Here is a 21632-nt window from a genome sequence, read left to right as displayed (position 1 = left end):
TTGTGTATCATCACCATAACTCACACGTGACATGGCATGGCGGGAAATAACATCAAACAGAGAGGACAACACAAAACGTATTGCACCCAAGACAGACACTGTGCTTCCAGCGTCTGCTATGTCGATGAGCTCTTCAAACAGCCATGTCCACTTCATCCCCCATGCAAGCAATGTCTGGCTGCTTACGGTAGTTTTAAAACAAAGAAACTTGGGTAAGCACCCGCCCACTGTACAGACAGACTCTGCAGACACGTGGGCAGAGTCCAACTTTCGCGAACAAGTGGTCAGGCTGTTCCCACAGGACAGCGAACCCAATAATTCTATGCAGAGAACGGTTGCCACCCTCTGGAAGACCAGGTACCCGACTAGCAACTGCCAAGCGGCTCAGTCTGGTCTGGTTCAGCCACGTGACCGGCACAAGACCGTTCCTCTTGGTACTTTGGAGGGCGGGGATGGACAGAGAAAGAAGTGGGTTGTATAAATACAGACAGACGTGGCAGTCCTTGCAGGACATTAGTAGCGAGCCTTATATGCCGCTGACTATTTAGTTGGACCCTTCGACAGCAGACCAGCAGAACCTATCAACTGGTACCAGTCTAGGGATCAATGAATAAATGAATGGGAATGGATCAGCCAACCAACTCACGGGAATATGAATGAATAATGGTTAGAGTAACTGGCGCACGCATACCACGTGCAATCTTGCTTATCTTTCCACTTATGTTCTCTACTGTGACATTAAGGCTACAGTGAAAGACATTAGTATTACTTGAATACTTGAATACTTGAGTGGACTGACTGTCCCCTAGGGGACCTTCTCTCGTGGGCTCGTGACCGTCACGTTGATGACACGCCACCCACACTATGCGCCAACCTGTTCCTTCTACGACTGGTGCTTCCGGTGCTAGTTAAGGGATACAAAGAAGAAGAAAGACATTACAATCTTAAAAAAGACATATTTGTTAGACTGTAAGGAAAAGCCGCTGTTATTATTCTTTGTTGTTATTGTTGATTTTGCTTTTATTGTTATTGGGTTTTTTTATTATTACTTCAGGAAAAATGCCATTGCCTTAAAAAGTGCACTTCACCATAAAAATAACAGAAAAGCTTTGTTTGCTGCTTAAATGTTTATTCGTGTTGTTGTTGTTGGCAACTGCAGGACACGCATGCACGACGGAAGCTGGACATTTTCCAGCAGAACTTGTAGCCAGCTCCTGACCAGCCGCCTCAGCCTCGTTGTGAACCTGTTCTCTCTCTGTATTCTGGGTGTTCTCTTCAAGATTTATAGCGAAAAGTTCTCTTTTTTATCTCTTTTATTGAAGCTAGGATTTATGACAGGTTAGTAATTTTCCATGCAGGACACATGATTATTTTATTTCCTTCATATCCAGTTTTATAACAAGGCATTTTTCATTTCATATTCAGTCTTGACATGAACGATTTGATGCTATTAAACCGTCAAACAACAATGCACGGCACTACAGCTCCTGATTTTTTTCTGGAAATCAGCAAATTGTGTACGAAGAGGTCCCGAACTGAATGAACTGAAACATTATCTGTTGACATGTTAAGTGGCAATAATGACAAACACAGCGATACAAGAAACAGTAAAAAGAAGATAAGAGAGAAGAGTAGAAGAAAAAGAGGACAAAGACACAGGATACAGAGAAATAAAAGGAGAGACATGCGCACACAAAGACACACAATTTCTCGTTCTCTCCCTCGCTCACTCCTTCCTGACACTGTGAAGTAATGAATAGAGGAGGAAGGTATCTGTACTCGGTGGAGGCCGACCTGACCGCACGATAATCAAAGCCCCATGATGCTCGTAATGCCGCCACTTCAGCCCGGAACAAGAGCTACCCTCGGGTTATTAGGTTATTCCTGGGGAAACGAAGCCACTAGGGGATCGAATTTTCCCTCGTGCTTTCTGTGGGTCTGTGTCTGTGCAACCACGCGGCCTGCAGCAGCCGGTCCTCATCCCCACCCCGCATCCCCATCCAGCATCCCCACCCCCACAACTGCCAGCATCGCCCTCTGCCGGCCTTGTTACTGCTGATGATCAATGACACAGCTGGGTTGTAAATGTCCGGGAATCATTTTCACAGGAACATCAGCTGAAACATCTCTTCCCCCCTCTGAGATAAGAAAGAATTTTCCGCGGGGACCTTATCTTCCAGGCGCATCTAACGAGTCATTATTTCTTTTTAAATATTACAAATGGGGTTCGTACAAAAAGCTCTACCATACTGTGGTTCACGTGCTGTGAAACAATCTCTGAGCAATTTTCTTTTCACTGACTGTCTCTGCTATCTTGGTGATTGCTTGGCGACTGGCTCCTGTCTTGACCTCCCTGCATCTGCTGAAAACGATCCACAGCACTTTGTCCTTTCGTACATCTTCATTCGTCACTTTTTCAACTCGCTTGTGTCATTCTGACTGTTTAAAATATTGTCAGAATAATAGTGTCTGTATATGAGCTCGTATGTCTTCTGGTAGTGACAAATAAGTCCACCTGTCCCAAAAATAAGTTTCTGAGCGGCATCGGCACTTTGGAGATTCATTCAAGAAAAATGAACTTTGGTTGGCGCGCGTCTAATGTCTTCACACATTCCTTTATCAACACTAGAGTTTTATCATTTCTGACAATATTTTGCTCTGTCTTCGGGATGCTGTGTGTAATTAGCCCGAATTACACCGTGTGAGAACAAGAAAGGTGAGAGGTGTCCAGCCATTTTCTCACTCCGGCAATGATGGTGGTGTGGGCTGAGGAGGGCAGAGGAGGGCTTAGGAGGGCTGAGGAGGACTGCAAAACTCAGGTCGTGCGGTTGCCATTACAATGCGTGGAAATGCAAGTCTCGGAACATCTTCCTGCTCGCTAAGGGGTCCTGAAGCAGGCATTTAAGCAGGAAGCACGATCGACTAATACTGTCATAGGTTGTCTCCTCTTCTCTCACTCTCCAGCTCTTTTTTTTTCCTTGACGCATGCGCGCTGGGTGCACGGCTAGCAGAAGTACAACAAACGATGAGAAAACTCATTAAACTTTGCAGAAGCCTCCCACAGTATGAATATTCATCAGAGAATGGCGCCTAAAGAAGGAATTGGAGACAGGCGCAGAGGGCGCCCCGGAGACAGAATTGAAAGCACTGCGCCTCGTGCCTAAGACCTGCCGACAACCCCGGGGCTTATTTCCATTCAGGGGGCAACAGGGCACTAGGTGCACCACACGGCATACAGAGTAAGGAGGTTGGGTGGTTAGTACATCACCAAAAGACTGGCATTAGTCTTCAGTTTGTTCTCTTTTTCTTGGATGCGAAAATTATTCAAGAGAAAAACTACACTTACAGTATTTATTTCTCTTGGCTTTAGGTCGAATATATCCTGAAAGCTTTCGTTTTTATACTTTTCTGTTTTGTAGACTTCATTATTATTCCTACGTTTATACTTTTTTATTACATTTAATTTTACAAAAGAACTATTTAGGCCCTTAAATTTTTAAAAACTTTTTGATAGATTTAAGAAATCTTCTTTTGTCGCTTCTGTCCTCTCTACCGCCGTACTTGCCAGGCGTCCCACTGCCTCGTGGGCAATCTTAGGAAAGACAAAGGCTAAAGAAGCTAACCCTACAGAAAAATCTTGCTAACACGACCATTGCGGTCAGAAGTAAAAGGTTTGTGCAATGAAAGTACCGGCCATTGACAGTGGTCAGTTAGTTCCAGCCTGGCCGAACCATCCCTTGTAGTTCTTGGAGAGTGCGCTCGGCGCCACCAAAGGTCCAGAGACAGGACCATAGATATTCATGGCTAGGACACGATGAGGGAAGGTTCTCATACAGCTGGCACCCGTTTAAGTAGCATGGCAGATTAATTACTTTTATGAAAGGGTTTAATAAAGATGTTTTGTATTTGTGCTTTGTGCTAAAAAGTCTTGTAACCCACAGACTGGCTCAAAGAATGGACACAACCTTCCCAAAACAGGAAACAGCAAACAGTACTAAAACTACAGAAGAATTAGCCATCCAAACAAAGTTCTGCTGAAAGAAATGCAGAACCAAAGTTCTAAGGAGACTGATCCGGATCTCCTACAGGGAACCCAAAATCAATGTCTATAGTAAACACGGTTGCCACACTTGCAGGACACCAGGAACCTCTACTTGTAACTGTCAAGTGGCGTAGGCCAGTCTGGTCTGGCCACGTGACCCAGCACCAAACTTTGTCAAAGACTATACTTCAAAGCATCTTGGAGGGTGGTGGACACCGCGGTGGCCAGAGAAAGAACTGGCTTACAGACGAGAAGAAGTGGACTGGTCATCCAGTGCAGAACATATATATTTACCATCGCCTAGACTAGTGTGTGGAGGGCTTTGTCAGGTGCCGCGTCCATCACTGTGCTCCTCCCTGCAACCGGCACAAGGGATAAATAAATAAATGGTCGTGAAAGTTTGGAGCCTAAATGAGACACACCAAAACAAGAAACAAAACCAGTGATTTTACTTTCGAAATTTCACTTAAGATGTTTGCTATACTTAACTTAAATAACTATTTATGAAAGGTTAGAACCAGGTCTACCATACACAGTAACAAATTTGTTTGCTAGTTCATATGAAAGAAGAAGATACAGTGTCAAAGAAGGGAGAAAAGAAAGAAAAGTTAAGGGGAAGATAACTGTTCAGTCATTTCAGGGTGGTGCACATTTCCTTGTGGTTGTCGCCGGAAGTGCTTGTGTTCTTGAGTCAGGATGGGTTCCATGATGAAGTGGCAGCGAAGAATACAGAATGAGGCTGGACGTCTTCACACCGAGACATGCGCTGAGGTTTACGACTGTCGCAATCAGACACAACTGACATTAACGGTGCCGTGACCGGTCGTATGTTAATCACAATATCCCTCTAGTGAATATTTCAGCGATTTCATTTCTTTAAATGTCTTGTGGGATGTATTTTTTAAGCACATGTAGTTATCATGGTTCACAAAAATACTTTTTTCCAAAACTCTGAGAAAGTGGCCACACGCGGACGTCCCGAGTGTCCAGGATATTTCAGTGTGGTGATGCCTGCAGGCGTCCATCTGGAAAGCGAAAAAGAGTTACTCACTTTGAATTTTGAATCATCACAGAGCTCAACCCAAACATTCTGCTTAGTCCTCTGAGATTCCAACAGTGACAGTTGGATAGCCGGGAGGTAAAGGATACTTAACCGAAAACTAATTTTAGTGATGTGATTATTATCACAGTCAAACTACAGAGACATGAAAGTTGGTCGTTAGCAAGTGTTCTATAGTTGGAGTAGTAAACTTTATTGTTGTTATTGTTCACATTGAGAAAGCGTTAGCCGAGCGGTTCAAGCATTGGCGTCTGAACTGAGAAGCGCTGGTTCAAAACCCGTATATCAAAACTTCCCCTGTATCCACCCAGCTGTCGGTAATGGGTACCTTACCGCAAAAAGCAATGTGGAAGGTAAGTCAAAGAGGAAGACATTAGCATCGCCCTCATGTAAAATGGTTTTGAGAAAAGTGAGGCTTCTAACCCTCTTTCTACTGCGACCTGTTGAGGACGACCTTTACCTTTTGCTATTATTATTTACAATTTATGAGGCATAGTTCATGGGTACAACCCTTGAGTCGTACTCAGCCTTTGTGTAATGGGTTTACAATTTGATATACTTCGATACAATTTGATACAGTTTGATACTAACATTGCAAGAGACGAATGGTGTCTGCTGGTCTTTGTTATACCTACTTTTGTTGTTATGAAGAAAGAAGAAAAAAAATGTAGAGGACGATGCTGATGGTTCCGTAATACGCATATCAAAGGGTTGCCCCCGCACGTCCCCTCCTCACCCCCCCCCCACCAATGTTTTTCATTTGCCAGCGCTGCGCTGTGCCCGCACCTACCTCCACACAATCGGGTTAGCATTGATCGCAGCGGAAAAACAAAGGGCTCTATGAATAAGTAAACAGTCTTGCTGAAATATCTCTTACGTTTGCGTCAGAAAGTCACGTGATAGGGCGTGGAGGATCGCTTTCCGGATAGCATGTTGGGATGGAATGAAAGGATTCAAACGAGCAGGTACCCGCGTAAAGCACGTGGCGGTTTGAACGGCGCCTCGTGTCCAGCTGTAACGTCACGTGACTTCGTCGTGTCCAGCTGTAACGTCACGTGACTACACCGTGTCCGGCTGCAACGTCACGTGACTTCATCGTGTCCAGCTGCAACGTCGCATGACTATGCGCCGTGCCCAGCTGTAAAAAGCGATGTTGCTGTGTGGGAGAGTGGTCAGGTATGAGGGTGGCTTGTATGTTTGCTTGATGGCTTTTAAAGATCCGCCATCGGAACTCGGAAGCCCGGTACTTACCACGGTCAGAGTGCAGGACCATGACTACTCATAAAAATGACAGAGAAGTGTATGAAGTGCTGATGCAAGAGCTGTAATATTGAAACTCGTGGCGGACTGTGAACTTTGTGGGCGGAGACGAGAGGTTGCGGGCTCGCAGGGCCAGATGCGTGATGCACAGAGACACGTCACTTCTCAGTGCGCTCCCTTCTCCCTCGGCGACCTGTGCGCTGGGAGCTTGAGTCTGCAGAGAAAAACTGTTTCCTGGAACTTGCATCATCCATCAGTCGACCTGTGTGGACTTGAACTACTCCAGGCTGCAGCACAAGAAAGCGAAATTAAAAACCGTTGCCAGGGGAGTCTCAGATTGCATATTTTTGCAGGCAGTAGGAAATGATAAACAGGAAGTGAAAAGACCTACGAATAAGTTGGGACAGGGCGGCACAGAGAGAGATCATGAGGAAGACAATGGAGTTAAACCAGCGGTTCTCAACCTGTGGGTCGCGACCCCCTGGGGGGTCGCGACGTGCCTACAAGGGGGTCGCGAAGGTGGTCATTTTTTAAAAAAAGTTTCTTATACTGGTATTAGTGGAATTAGTTTACATTGTGTAACCGAGTGGTGAGGGGGCTCAAACTCCAAATCTCTTCTTCCTATTCAAGTACACTGTCTCGGCAATGCAGTGACTTCTCACTTCCAAAACTCAAAACACAATCCCCCTCTCAACAATTAAGCCTCCAATCTCCCTCCTCTCGCCTTTTGCCCTCTTTCTCCCCCAATCTCTCATCGCTGACTCCCCTATATTACACCACCATATTACAAACAACTGACAAGATGAATGCTTTCGTCCGAAAAATTTCGTTGTGGACGCAAAAGATACGCCAAGAAAATATTTTGATATGTTTCCGTGCTTGTGTAAGTGCAAGGCTGACAACTTGAATCTTGATCAGGTGAAGAATGTAATTATTGCCCATCTAAACGGACTGCAAGAAAGGTTTTCAGCATTATTTCGCTGAAATTGATGTGACTAAATACGATTGGATTCGTAATCCATTTCTGGCTGATCCTAGCACAAGCGGGTTGTCCACGCAAGAAGAAGAGCAGCTCATCGACCTTTCGAGTGACCAATCCCTGAAAATGGTCTTCCAAACAACACCAGTGCCAACATTCTGGATTAGCATCAACGGTGAATATCCTCTCCTTTCTGAGAAAGCAATGAAAGTTCTGCTGCCATTTTCAACTTCATATATGTGTGAGCAAGGATTTTCAGCATTGGCAGCACTGAAGTCGAAATACAGAAATCGTGTGGACGCAGAGGCTGAGTTGCGAATAGCAGTGGGTACGAACATCGCACACAGGTTCGCTTCTTTATGCAACAGCAAGCAGGCTCAACCTTCTCATTAATCAAAGTGAGTGTCCAATAAAATAATATTTATTAGCTTTAGTAAAATTTCATTAACAGTTATACTTCTTGCAGATACGAACTTTGCTCTTCCGTTGTTGAATTGCATTGATTTCCTCGACGCGGCGTTCGAGGTTAGCTAAAGCTGCCCCCCCACCCCGCTCTTCCACTGACCTAGCCGGCTAAGGGGGGTCGCGGACGTACCGGTGTTCGTCAGGGGGGTCGCCACATGTAAAAGGTTGAGAACCGCTGAGTTAAACGTTTGCACGCATGGTCATTAGTCAAACACTTCTATCCAATAGTCAGATAATCAAACCACTTCTTTTGGGGAATTACTGGCGATGTTTATATTTCTTGAACCTTAAGAACAGCCGGTCACGAGTGTTTGAATAACTCATTTTTACATTCATCCGGAAAGTCTGTCATTCGAAGGTCATGTACCAACATCCATTTCAAACACGTAGAAAATGTTCTTTATACTTTATCAGGGTAATCTTGAAAAGTTTTGTTGGAAGTGTTTTGAAGAACATTGGGAACCCGACTGTTATATTTGTAAATAAAAATAGGTAGGTTGATTCTACTTAGCGGAACATGACAGTACAACATTCTCCATGGCTTCAGGATTTTTTCTAGCAGCGCTGATGGCTTTTTATGCCTAGACATCTTCCCCAAAATTTCCTCTCCTAATTCAATCAGTCCATCTTCCGCTTACGGAGCCGTTCGTCCGCTGTGGATGAAGAGCCTGGAAGCCCACGCAAAGACCTGGGTAATACTGGCTGCTGTCTTGCTGGCTCTATTCAGGGGCAGGCAATTTGGTAAATGACAGTTGTCTGCCCTCGCATCCTATCCGTCACCTCGGCGTCTCCGCTGGCTGGAATAAGGACTGTTACGAAAAGGGCAGATAACACGTGATGATGAGGACTTCAGCCCAATAAGTTATCGTTCCTAGACTGCGTGCTTCCTGAATTATGTGCGAGGACGCTCAGGGTTATCGCCGTCTGGGAACAGACCTCTGACCACATCCTGTTCTTCTGAGGCCATCTGTTGGAGGCCGATGTGAAAAATAGTCTGATGGTTATCCCACCTGAAAAGTGATTTTGCAAGATTATGTGGGGTATTTTAATAAATTAAAAGAATCAAGTTAATGAAAACTTGAGAAAATCTATAATTCACCAACATTAATACTGACCAAACCATGAATATTCCATACTCCAACTCGTAAGCTCGTCGCCTTCCTTTTACCATCAAGTCTGGCAAAGAAATAAATTCTTTGATCAAACCGAAACGAAGCATTAAATATCACACATCTTTATTTGTAATATGTTGAGGACCAAGCCCATAATTTTTGTGATGGAGCGCGGACTGACTAGCCTTGTGAGCGACAGTCCAGTAGCCTTGTCATCTGGAATCCAAGCCGCCTGTAGAACCTCCATCATTAAACATTAACCTTATCAGAGGTGAACATCTCCACTCTAAACTGTCTCTTCTTGTGTCGCTCAGTTGCTGATATTTTTTTTTTACGAAGCAGACAGTAGTTCGGAAAGCGATTAGAGAGATGTGAAACAAAAACATTTTTCATTAAAGAAGCAAAATTGAATTTGAAACAAGGGTCAACGCAGGGTCACGAAAATATGGTGGACACCAGGGTTGTCATGTGTCTGCTGATTGTCACTCTCTTTATCTGCACTCAGTCACACCCTGTTGTAACACCCTGATCACTAGTTAACACCCTGATTACTGTTGTGTTTAGTGTTTGCGATCTGGCCACCCTTAGTATAAAAACCGTACCTGAGTTAAACATCATCAAGTATGTACACAACAACTTATATATAGTATACAACAGTCTAGGTACACAAGTGAACTAAGCACGAAGGATCATTTACTCACGCAGGTTAAAAAATACATAATGGTCATTAAAATCTCATTAACAGAAAGAAAAAGAGGATGAATAAAAATGAAAAACTCTGCTCAATATGAGAGAACCCACTCCATAAATTCCCTTTTCAACTGGTTTGACATTTGACTGAGGCTGAAGGAGAAAGGGAGAATGGAGAAAAAGCGACAGAAACAAAAAGTACATGGCTCCAGTGATGGCCTTATTCACAGATATTTCCAGTGAGTGGGCTTGGGCACAGACAATAATTAATATCGATTGACATTAGCAGACAAAAATATTCTGCTTCTCTCTGCTTTCTGACAATTTCCTTTTTTCTTTTTTTGTCTCTCTAGCCAGCCTCACAGAAATGATTTATTAACAGCGCGGAAAAGTCGTATTAAAGATATGGTTGGAGTGCAAATTCTTTTTATTGAATGGAAAAGGAAACTTTCAAAAATCTAGAAATATTCTTTTTCCGTCATTGCTTTTCCCACCTATAAACATTTATATACAGAAATCGGTTAAACTCGTGACTTGTACAAACTCGACTTCACCATTTTTATCACGAACATCATCAACATTTAGTTTCAGCTCTCCAGGTGTTTGAAGCCTCGAAAACGAAACCAGGACTGGGTACTGATGGCTGCCTTAATTTTTCTTGTCTATGCATGGTGGTGTATGTCGAGAATAGAAGATATATATTACATATATTAGACAATAGTATCACTTACCCTATAATTTCAGCCATGTAGACCTTTAAGTATGTGATGGTGTTCAGCTCTGTCTCTCTCAGGCAATCATGACTATTAATACAGTTTATGAAATGAGCTTTGTGAATGCTATTCACCGAGCATGGCTTTACACTCCGCATGCAATACAGAGCTCAATGCTTAATCAAAATCATCACCACCACCACCACCACCACCAACGACAACAACATCAGCATCACCGTCGCCACCCTACAATGTGTATTGTTTTCAGCTGAATATTTGGATGATGAGAGCCTCACGCTTCGTTAGTTATTCCGTTTGTCATAAAAAAGAAGAGCTCCAGTGATTACTTCTTTTTTAATTTGTTATTTGTAAATAAATACCGACGGATGAAATCGAGTTATCGCGCCTACTGTCTGGTTATTTCTGACATCATCTTAGTTCGTGATAATTAAAAGTCAGATAAAACCCACATGTAACCTTTACTGTCTTATTATCTGTAACATAATACTAACATTATTCATTTAGTTATTGACTCATACTGACTGTCACTCACTCGCCTGGTCTTTCTGTTGCTGAAATTATCAAGTTTCATCAACACACAAAGACTGCGATGTCTGTGGATGATGTCGCTTGTCCAGACAGTACATACTCCATGCTAAAGGTCTCAGACAGAATATATTGCAGGCAAAGCTCATTTGTAATCATCAACACAGACATCTCAGTAAATATCGTGGACACAATAAAATATATTTCATTGCTACATACAACATCATGCTGGCAAACTTTCAGTTGCACTTGTTTCCCTCTGTTCCAGGAGTGTCTCACTACACAAAAATCGTGGAAAATGCTGAGGACTCGGCTTACTTCGACGAGGTGAGAAGACTTTTCTGTGGTATTGTACAACTGTAAGCTGCATCTCTCCCATCTTGAGCCTTTTTATAGGTTTTAGCCTTTTTCCTCTAAAAATATTCTAAAGCAGGCTCTGTGTCCAAACCCTTCTAGGAACATTATGTCCTTATATTCTCTAGAACTGAGCAAATGTTTTTTATAAAATGCTGATTATTCTTGCTGACACTTAATCTTTCTTTGGACCAGCTCTACTGTGTTGTATTTATATTTGTTTATATTATTTGTGTGTGTGACTCCTACATATAGTGTGCTTATAAAATCAGTTCTCCAAGTCCGGCTGCCAGCCATTGTTTAGAGCAGGGATGCACAACCTACGGCCCGCGGGCCATATCCGGCCCGCGACGCGGTCCCATCCGGCCCGCGAAACTTCTGCCCACAGTGCAGGAAATGGGCATGTTAGTAATAAAAGAAGACCTTAAAAAAACGAAAAAAAGGAAGAAGAAGTATTTATCCCCACTTAGGGGCGTTTCCCAATCTTTTTTTCGATGGACGAACATTTCGATTCAGTGCTCTGACTTGGTGTCTCTACGATGAGGCCGGACATTCAGAAGTTGGTTTCGGGTAAACAACTTCAAATATCCCACTAATTACTACATAATTAATGGTAAGTACAACTTGTTTCTAATAAAAAATGGTATCTGCTCTTTTTTTTTTTTCGTTTTGTATTTTTGCGGTAAAGTGGCCCGCGACACGGCTGTCCGAAATGGATATGGCCCGCAAGCCGAAAAAGGTTGGGCATGACTGGTTTAGAGAGTTCACTAGAGATGCTGATGGAATCTTTTGCGAGTTCCATTGTCTGCTGGAGTCTGACAGAAAAAAATAAGCTGAACGATGAGTATCGATCACACGACAGCTTATCCGGTCGATGAGTTCATTAACTATTTCATCCCTGAAGCAAGTCGATGATGCCACCATCGTGGGCGGCGATGCAGGAGATGCCAGGGGCGAGAGAGGAGCCCAAGGTTTTATCGGTTCATCAGAAGGTCACACAAGTTGAGAAATGTTCAAAGCTCAGACAGCTTGTAATGTCTTCTCGAGCACAAGAAACAACATCACGAAAAGCTTTTCACAAACATTGATCACACAAAGCTTCACTAGGAGCGTGGAAACAGGAGAAAGAGATGTTCGCAATATCTCCGGATGTAGAGCTTGCTTGTGTTAAATAGCAAAAACTTCTAGCAGAACCACGATCAGTTAATGAGAAACTTTGTCATATGAGCAAGGAATGAATAAATCTTGAATCCTCAAAAATGCCGGGTGAAAGGAAGAACGAAAATATTCGTATCCTTGAAATTTGTATCTACAGAAGGATGAGGATGGAGTAAATGCAGTCCCTCCAACATCTCAGGGAACTAGTTACATCGTGTCCTCAAAACAAAATACAGTCAGAAGACGAGTGCAGTCACTTTGGAATTCTTCCTGAATAAAAATTACAATCCGTTGTTGGATGACTGTACATGACAGTACATGGCCTGGGTGACTGTACATCACAATCGCTGGTAAAGGACGACTGGGCGCCGTATTCTTTATTAATGTTAGGATCAGTAACAGGCAACATTTTCCCTGATAAATGGATACATTTTCTTGTCAGTGGCAATATTTTTATTTTTTTTTTTTGCTACTGCCTAGACAAATATCGGTGAAAGAAATCATTTCACCAAATCTGATTGAGAAATCTCTTTTGTTCTATAAAGACACACCAAACATCGCCATGTGCAAAAAGAGGCCATCAACATGTTCATAGAATGTCCAGACGTTTGTGCTATTAATCTTTTCCATGCATGGTGGTTGTTAGTAGGCGTGTATATCTTCACCAGAAAATGGTATTCACCCAGAGTTCGTCAAATATTATCTTGCGCCAAGAAAGTCCATGCCATCAACTCTCTCAAAAATATCATTTTTATCAGTTTCCTTGCCAGTGTCTTTTGGAAAAGAGCGAAACCTTCTGCCTATTTTTTCATTATCTCAAAATTCTCTCTTGTGGAAACAAGATTTGTAATTTTTCAGTTTCTTTCTTTACGTAAATGCAAAAGCTTCACCAATCTCTAGAGGGAAGAATGGCTGCTTCGCTTTTTTTTTGGTTCGTTTTTAGTATAAAAACTGTCTTTCAGAAAAGAAACAGTATTTAATTTCTTTTCAAGCTAAAGATTTCCATAAGGTTGCGTGGATGACCACCTTGACATATCCCGCAACGGTGATGCCAGTCAGCTGACGAATTAAGTGCAATTAACTAATGGAAACGATGTTTGTTGTAAAAACTAAATGTAAAGTTTAATTCAGAATAGAAAAATACATCGGCTTTGATATTTGAGTGGTTAAAAAATTAGTGTATGAGGCCCGTGTAGCACAGCATTGTTCCTCCATCTGCTCAGGGTCTTAGAAGGTTGGGGAAGGAAAGACTGCTAGGGAGAGAAGAGACGGGCACAAATACAACAAATGTTTTAGATAAGAGTTGCCTCACTAACACCTTTTACCCAAGAAAGTTTACAAACTCCTCCTTTCTTGCTTTCAGTCGCTCATTGTGATCACTCATTATCTGGCTAGTTATGTAGAGGAGAGGAGAAACACCAGCAAAGACACCGACAACAAGATAACACGTGGTGATGCTTGTGTTGCAGACGTTCGAGTGGCCAGTGGCTCGCCCCATCGAAGCCGAGGAGATCATCGACATACAGATCTTCAACTACAACAAATATCTCAGCAACAAGTAAATATTGAGAAGTTTGTTAAAGAAATATTTAATGAAATCAAGTGTAGTTATGGTTGATTCGATCTGCTTAAACCAAATTATTTCAGACAAGTATTTATTTTCTACATATACGCCTCCATGCAGCCTGCTGCACATATTAAATATTTCATCTGGAACTTTCAAAAAATGTCTTACACTAAGGAATCTAGAAGCACATTATTTTTGCAAACAAAAGAATCAACAAAAGGAGCATATTCAAACATGTTAGTCCAGTTTCTGAAACTCCGCCATGTAAATGAAGCATGTCCATCAAGAGTCCACTCACAATGTATCATTGTTCCAGTGTTGCACAATCACTTTTGCTGGAATACATTTAGATAAGGAATTTATTCTGATGGGTCTCTCCTAACCCTGACCATGAGCACGGCCATCACTCAAGTAGAGAAAGCTTTGTCAAGATCACAAAGAGAACTATTGATTTTGCACTTGGTGATGCTTTTTATTTTCTGCAGCTTGGGATTCGTGTCCTAATTGCTACAGTAGAATATTTACACATCAGAGCAGTGTGACCTTTGTGTACGAGGCCAGGCCACTGTGACCTGATGTAGACTAACACAATAGAACAACGGGCACGTGAAACACGTACATCTGCTTCTTTTAACAAAATCGAATTTGCCTCCCTCACTTTGGGACAAACAGGCCATCGATTCCAGTTATTTCATTTCAACGCTTTTAAGAACCAAAGTGGATACTGTACATGTGGAAAAAAACTTCTACACAAGTACACATAGTTTTGCATTTTGTCCATAAGCAGCGGGAAATATGGTCTAAACTCTAAACTATCCCCGGGGCAGGAATATTATACTAGGTGACGATGACAGTTACCCCACACATCACCAAGAAGCCTCAGCATCAGAAAATTGCTGTACAAGTAAAACCAGGTGGTGTCCAGGTGATAGACAGGTCCAAGTGGTGTCCAGGTATTCAATCTACCCACTGTGTGTTTTGTGCAGGCTGGTGGGGACATTCCGTATGATTCTTCAAGAGCTCGTCGAGGTCGGCAACATCCGGATCTCGGACAGTCTGCTGGACGCCAGCAATGTGGTCATGCAGGTGACAGAAAAAAATTCCTTCATTCTTACACCTGAGTGTGGTTAATACCAACATCCACTTCACACACTTCTCACTGTCAGGATATACTTTGAAGTGTCGGCAGTTTTGTATGCTTTTCTCATTTAGTTTCCTCAACCTTCTGAGAACCACGTGATTGTTACAAAAGTTTGCCTTTCATTTTGTCTTTTTCAGACCAAGATAACCTTTGAGTTGACCTACAATGCACCCGACGGTTCTGTGGGTTCCTGGCAAACCGGTGGATTCGAACGACTGACCAGCGACGAGTACAGACGCCCTCTGTCTGAGGTGAGTTTAAACCTGGTGTCTCTTTGTTTTCGGTGTTATATTCTAGTGAACAACAAGGGAGGTAACTACATGGAAATTAAGTACTTGAACATAAATTTAATTTCTTCTAAAACACTATACTCCAGAAAGACATTTTATTTTATTTTATTTAATTTTTTTTTATTTTATTTTATTTTAGGAGGAGAGAAACCAGCTGAATCTCGAACGGTCAACTACAGACCTGGATGTAGAAGACATGACCATGTCCAGTCCCACGCGATCTGTGAGGGCTCAACCATGAGTCTCTCGTCAAAATCCTCGTCCAAGTCTCCAAAACAGTTAGTTTCTCGCTCACTTCTTTATTCCAACACATTGTTAAAAAACTCATTTGAGAGCCATTGTATTCAAGCAAATGAAGTGTCTTGGTCCTCTAACAATATTGTTTGTGTATATTTGGTACGAATACAAGCAAGAGTAGTTTTCTGGGCATCCAAGTTCAAATGTTAAGAATTCAACTTTCATCGTCCTGCAGCATCAGCAAGCTCAGCACTGTGGTCAAGATGGCGATGATGAAGAAACAACGACCGAGCAACTCCAGCAGTTTAGACGACGACAACAAAACGGTGACAGGCGAAAACGACCCAGACTCGGGTGAGTGGGTGGGTGAGGGTGAGGGGCCTAGAGAGACAATAACCGCCATAGACTGGGCATTCGGTTGTTTGTGTCTGTACTAATTAACTTATTAAATAAGCGGGGAATTCTGTTGCTCTTTCTGTGCTAATTAACTAATTGAATAATCCTCTTACGCTTGTCCTTCTTCTCTTTGAAGTAAGCTTTTCGTTTTTCAGGATGGAAGTTTTAAATACAGACAGGATGTGTCTGCCAGTGTTTTGTTTGGTCTCATTCGTGGACAAGTGTGTCTCACAATTAACATTTACAACTAAAAAAACCCACAGGGGTCACTGAATTGGCTGAACCAGGCAACCAGAATAGAACTTTTCCGTTGAACAGACGTTTTATTAGATTTTAGGCGGGACGTACTGAGTAAATAATAAATAAGCCCGAACTCTCACCTTTTTTCTTGCCAGTCCCTGAACCTTCTTTTCGGTTTATACTGAAAGTAACTCCGTTTTGTGATTACTGTAGGAAATGCAGATTTCATTTATTCTCTCTCTAAACATTTGTAAGAGTGTACAATTATTTATCTTTAATGTTATTGTATGTTTTATCTGGGTTTGCTTTTTGCCCGAGTCTGTTGTTTTGTAATGAAGAATCACCAGTCACTTTAATGTCCACCCGACCTGCTCCCTTTCCCACAGCAGAGTCCAATGACCTGGACGCCAGGGCAGCGGAAGTGGCGTCAATGCTCGCGGCCACAGCTCAGCAGCTGACGGAAGATGACAACACAAGCGAACATTCTGGAATATCTAAAATCCATGGAACTAAAAAGTAAGTCTCAGCCTTTTGGCTTTTCGTGTGACTCGGGGGGTCAGAGGGGAGCGGATGAACGGGTGGGCGGTTAAAAAAAATCTTCAAACACTGTTTTCACTTGAATTTATAAAAGAGTTGTATAAGGAGGTTACAAGAAATACTTAGTTCTGTCTACGATTGTTAGCTTAGCATACCATTCAACCTTTATAGAAATTCTACTCTAATGATTATCATTCATAAAGAACCCTTTGACAGTGATCTAAGACACATTGATAATAACAGTTACTAGGTTTTAAAGCCTGTCTTGGCGTGTTTGTATGATGAGTCATTAAGAAAACATCTCCTGGATCCTCAGGTCCAGGCCATTGACGGCTAATGAAGACCTCATGATGAAAGCACAAGACTTTCAGGTATGAAAAAACTGCTTTTTTTCTTTTTAAGACAAAATGAAGCTAATCCCTTTAGATAAAGCAAGTTTACAAGGCATGAATTAGGCGGTGAAATGTAGCTGGCACAAGACCTTTGTTGGTCTGTTTGATGTCTCAATGTGATGATACTTAAGGCCCTTGACCGCCCACTGCGCAAACTCCAATTTGGAGAAAGGTCGAGAGGTCTAACAGCATGATGTGCAAGCAGAAGTTGATTGCCAGGAAGTAATTATCGTGCCGCCTATCAAACTCATCACATTCACATCCATTGCAGGTCTGCGTGACTATCATCGAAGCCCGGCAGCTGGCGGGACTCAACATGGACCCAGTGGTGTGCGTGCAGGTCGGCGACCAGAAGAAGTACACTTCTGTCAAGGAGTCCACCAACTGTCCTTACTATAATGAGGTTAGGGTCGGCCCGTCAGTGCAAGAACAATATTTGTTTCCTCTCCTGGTTGACTTACTTTCTGGTCTCTATGGCTGCTGAATGGGTTCTGTATTATTATTATTATTTATTTTTTAATTAATTTTTATGCTTCAGAATGTAATACTTTACTTTGTGTACCATATCGTTAGTATCATACCTGCAACTTTGTCTTATTACTGTTGTTATTCATCACGACTGACAGTTTGTAAAACATCACATATTTAACTCGTCCCCTCACAACACTCACACACACACGCGTATACAAACGCACCGACACACGTAGCGGGCCAGACTTCAGTCCATGAGGCTCGGTGCTTGGTCATCAAAGTTATAAATGAATTTATCAATATATATGAAGGTACAGTTTAAGACAAACATACATTGCTGTACATAATGTATGGAGGAGACTGTCTGTTGCAGTACTTTGTGTTCGACTTCCACATCCCACCTGTGATGCTGTTTGACAAGATTATCACACTCACCGTAAGTACTCCATGTCAGAGAAAAATAATCTTACTCTAGTCGCCACCTGTTCCTGGGACTACTTGTTGAATGTAATCATCCGCTTGTTTATCCTGTGTATATGTAATACACACATTAATAAATACAGACATTTCACCACTACATTAAATGACAACATGGATGTTTTGTCTGAACTAGTTGGTTGTAACTTCACGTTTTCCCTCCGTTTTCTCTCTGTCTTTTTATCTTCCCTTCTGTCTCTTCGGTTTCTTTTACTTTTCTTCCCTTCCACTGACTGATCCTAGTGGCAGCCACCAGCCCCAAACTGTAAACCATGAAGACCTCTGAAACTCCTTTTATCGTGTGACAGGGTGAGGCACACTGACATGAGATGAAAAAGTTCGAGCAAAGCAAAGGGATGTATAAAAGCCTAGTTGCCATTGGATACGGATATCAAGTTGCGGAATGGCTGGGAAATGTGTGATTTTACGGTGTTTGTCACCGCTTGGAGCCCAGAATGCTGCTGTCTGCGGGAAAAAACACAATGAATTGGAATTTTTATGGAAAGTCTGAGGTTAGCGATTCAGATAGTAAGTCCTTCAAGTCATCTGCCTCCGAGTTAGGATTAGCTTACCACAAGGTAGAGGGACGTAGTCTAACAATACACTCTGGAAGCTTGTTCCTCCTGTGAGTTCCTGGTCTTATGGAATGGTCAAGTCCTCCCCTGCTCACCCAGTTCCAGTGACGTCTAACGGGTTGCCTTGACAACCTCCTCAAAGCCATCAGGGACCCGCGTTGGCTCAGTGGTGTCGTTCGACTTGTGAGTTCAGAGTACTTTGTGCTCAATCTCCAGAACCAATCAGCGTGTGCCTCTCTTGATGTCACCAAGTAATGGCTGACACTGAGATTGTCTGGCCACACTGTGCCTCAGTCACAGAGTCAAGTATTGTAGTGATTCTTACAGAAACAGTCAGCATCCGACTCATACTTTCTCACTGAGCACTCTCCTCTTCCTCTCTCACTCGTACAGCTAGTGCAGCTCCATGTCACTTGTTTTCTGTTTCTTGACATGTGTTCCTTGGTATCTGGCAAATACGGCAACATTACAGATGAATGGAGCATTGGAGAATGGTGCTGATCTGCAATAACTTTGAGCTTTTGAGAACTTCATCATCTGTCTGTTTCATCTGTAAACATTTATCCATCTACCAATCAACTTTTTATCTTTCTACATACATATAGATGGGGAACAGGTGGGTTTATGCCTGAGTCTTTACATTTATTCTTGGCAAAAAAAATGTGTAGCAAATATCTATACACATGAACACAACCACAAATTTTTATAAGGAAATGTTAAAAATTGAAAAGCTGTATAAACGACAAACTGATAAATAAATTCTCAAATAGAAAGAGCGAGAAAGAACTTTTGAAAAAGCTGAACTATTCAAATGAAGCGATTTCACAGAACAATATTTCTGAGGAAACGTCGTTAGACGATGTGATCGTAATGTGAACACATCGAGTGTATATCCAGTGTGCATATGGACTGTTCATACCGAGTGTATACATCGAGTGTACATGATTTTGCTCTATTGTTGACCAAAATGTCCTATGGTGCATGTATACATGACTGTATTTCCTTTCCTTCCTTTCCTTCCTTTCGTTCGGGTACCGCAGCTAGCAACGATTTGTCGATGAAACAAAAGAAAAAAGCGACCACTGTACCACCTTCACATCCCTACTAGTATGTTGTTGTTTACGTGGAGTGAAAGGATTCATCTGTTCATTCACCTTCCCCCTCGCCTGTATGCCACAAGTCCTTTGTCGCATGATTAGGATGACCTTTGTCCTCATTAATTAGAAAAAGTCATTTTCCTTATTTCAGACATTATTACTTTAATACACAGCCACTGGGTGTTGTTTACTGTCAAACACGTTTAAATCTTTACTATGTATATTATTAAAAGAGTTTGTGGAACAGAAGTCTACCATTGCACACTTTCACAGCCCCTACCCATGCGCGCCTCACACACAGATATACACAACTATACTACGATTGTAATCACACCTACAAACACACATACTGACAGGCTTGAGCTGAGATGTCTAATGAGAATCTTTTATTTCACTCCTCAAGGTCCTTCACTCCCGCAATTTCCTGCGCTCTGGAAACATAGTGGGCACTTTCAAGTTAGATGTTTCCACGGTGTACAGATCGCGTGGTAGTTTACTTTCTTTCTTCTGTTTTTTATTGTTTTTGTCCCACCTGTACCCAGGTAATCCACACCTTTCTCGCATGTGGAAGATGCTGGTGTCTGCTTTGCTTTCCCGCCTTCATCCTAAGCGTACCAACTGCACTTTCAGAAACTATTTGCCTACATTTGCATCCAACATATTTTTTGTTTTTGTTTCCTTCGTGTGGTAGGAGACGAATGAAATTGCATGATTTTAGTGTACATTTTTATTATGGACTATCGCCACTTGTAGTAACCAAAACTTTCTTTGAAAAGTGGATTTTCCTATCAGCGCGTGCATGGAGAAAAGGAGAAATGTTTGCGCCGTTGGCTTTTGGCAGAGCTGCTCAAAGGGTTTCAGCCGCGGTTTTTTCTCTAATGAAAAGGTTTGGAAATGAAATAATATTTGATTGGAGCTTGTCCAGTTCTGTTTTTTCACTGGTTGAAAACAGGCATTGGCGCTTGACAAAACCAAGAATGAACAAAACATTATCTCCTGCATCGTGTTCTTTTCTTCCATAGTTGAAAAATATCAACTTCAAAATAAATGTTGGCTTTCATAAGATACGTGTACAGAGAAACAATGCAAGGCATGCAGGTCTTGCTTTGACAGGACCTCAGAAACACAGAAATGGTCGTCTACTGTTTGTTTTTAAGCATCGTCAGGTAGTGAGAGAAGGAGGTTTGTGGCGAATACCACCAGACCTGTAGGAGCTGCTTGTGAGCTATACCATCTTCACATTTCAATGTCCTCTGGTTGAAGTTCACCTTTCCTGCAGTCAAGACTCGTTTTTTTGATACCAAGTTGAAGAACCTGTGCGCTGAAAAGCAGCATATGAGACCATAAAGGATAACAGAATGTATAAAATTGCCTGTTTGTCTTTAAATATCTTCTTCGTTATTTTCGTATTTTTATTCCAGAATATGTAGATACAGCTTTTTTTATAAACTCTTTCTATATTTTGCTTTTGTTTTAAAATATAAACAATCTGTTCTCCATTCTGAGTACACGACAAAGTGTGCAGCTAAGACAATGCTTTAGAACCAGCACATCCAGTCTAAAGCTTCCTCGAAAATGAGACGATAATACTCATCTATCCTCTAAGACAAGAAGACAGTAAGCAGAAGGTCCTCAAAGCCAGGAGGACAGTCACTAGAAGGTCCTAGAAGGCAGCAGGTCCAAGAGTTTCCTGTAAGTGCCAGGTCTAGGATTGAAGCTGCTGCACACTTTGTCGGAACTGTTGCGGGGGTGAGAGTCTCTTTTTTCATTGCTTTTCTTCTCTTGGGACGATGGATGTGCGATGTGTGCTCTCTTGCTTGACGTCTGCATGGC

At 42.2% G+C, this 21632-nt stretch overlaps 1 protein-coding gene across 1 annotated transcript in view; it reads left to right on the top strand.

Moving 5' to 3' along the window:
- Positions 1–21632, top strand: part of LOC112573468 (otoferlin-like) — a 119061-nt gene that overhangs the window by 31112 nt on the left and 66317 nt on the right. The window contains 11 exon segments of the mRNA XM_025253870.1: positions 11136–11194; positions 13849–13937; positions 14933–15032; positions 15225–15338; positions 15517–15601; positions 15604–15655; positions 15850–15968; positions 16637–16766; positions 17104–17158; positions 17451–17582; positions 18024–18086. Coding sequence (XP_025109655.1) covers positions 11136–11194; positions 13849–13937; positions 14933–15032; positions 15225–15338; positions 15517–15601; positions 15604–15655; positions 15850–15968; positions 16637–16766; positions 17104–17158; positions 17451–17582; positions 18024–18086 — 998 coding nt within the window.

Source organism: Pomacea canaliculata, linkage group LG10 (assembly GCF_003073045.1).
Source record: "Pomacea canaliculata isolate SZHN2017 linkage group LG10, ASM307304v1, whole genome shotgun sequence".
In the NCBI taxonomy this organism is placed as follows: Eukaryota; Metazoa; Mollusca; class Gastropoda; order Architaenioglossa; family Ampullariidae; genus Pomacea; species Pomacea canaliculata.
The sequence above is the reverse complement of the archived record's forward strand: the minus strand, read 5'-3'. Positions and strand labels throughout refer to the sequence as shown.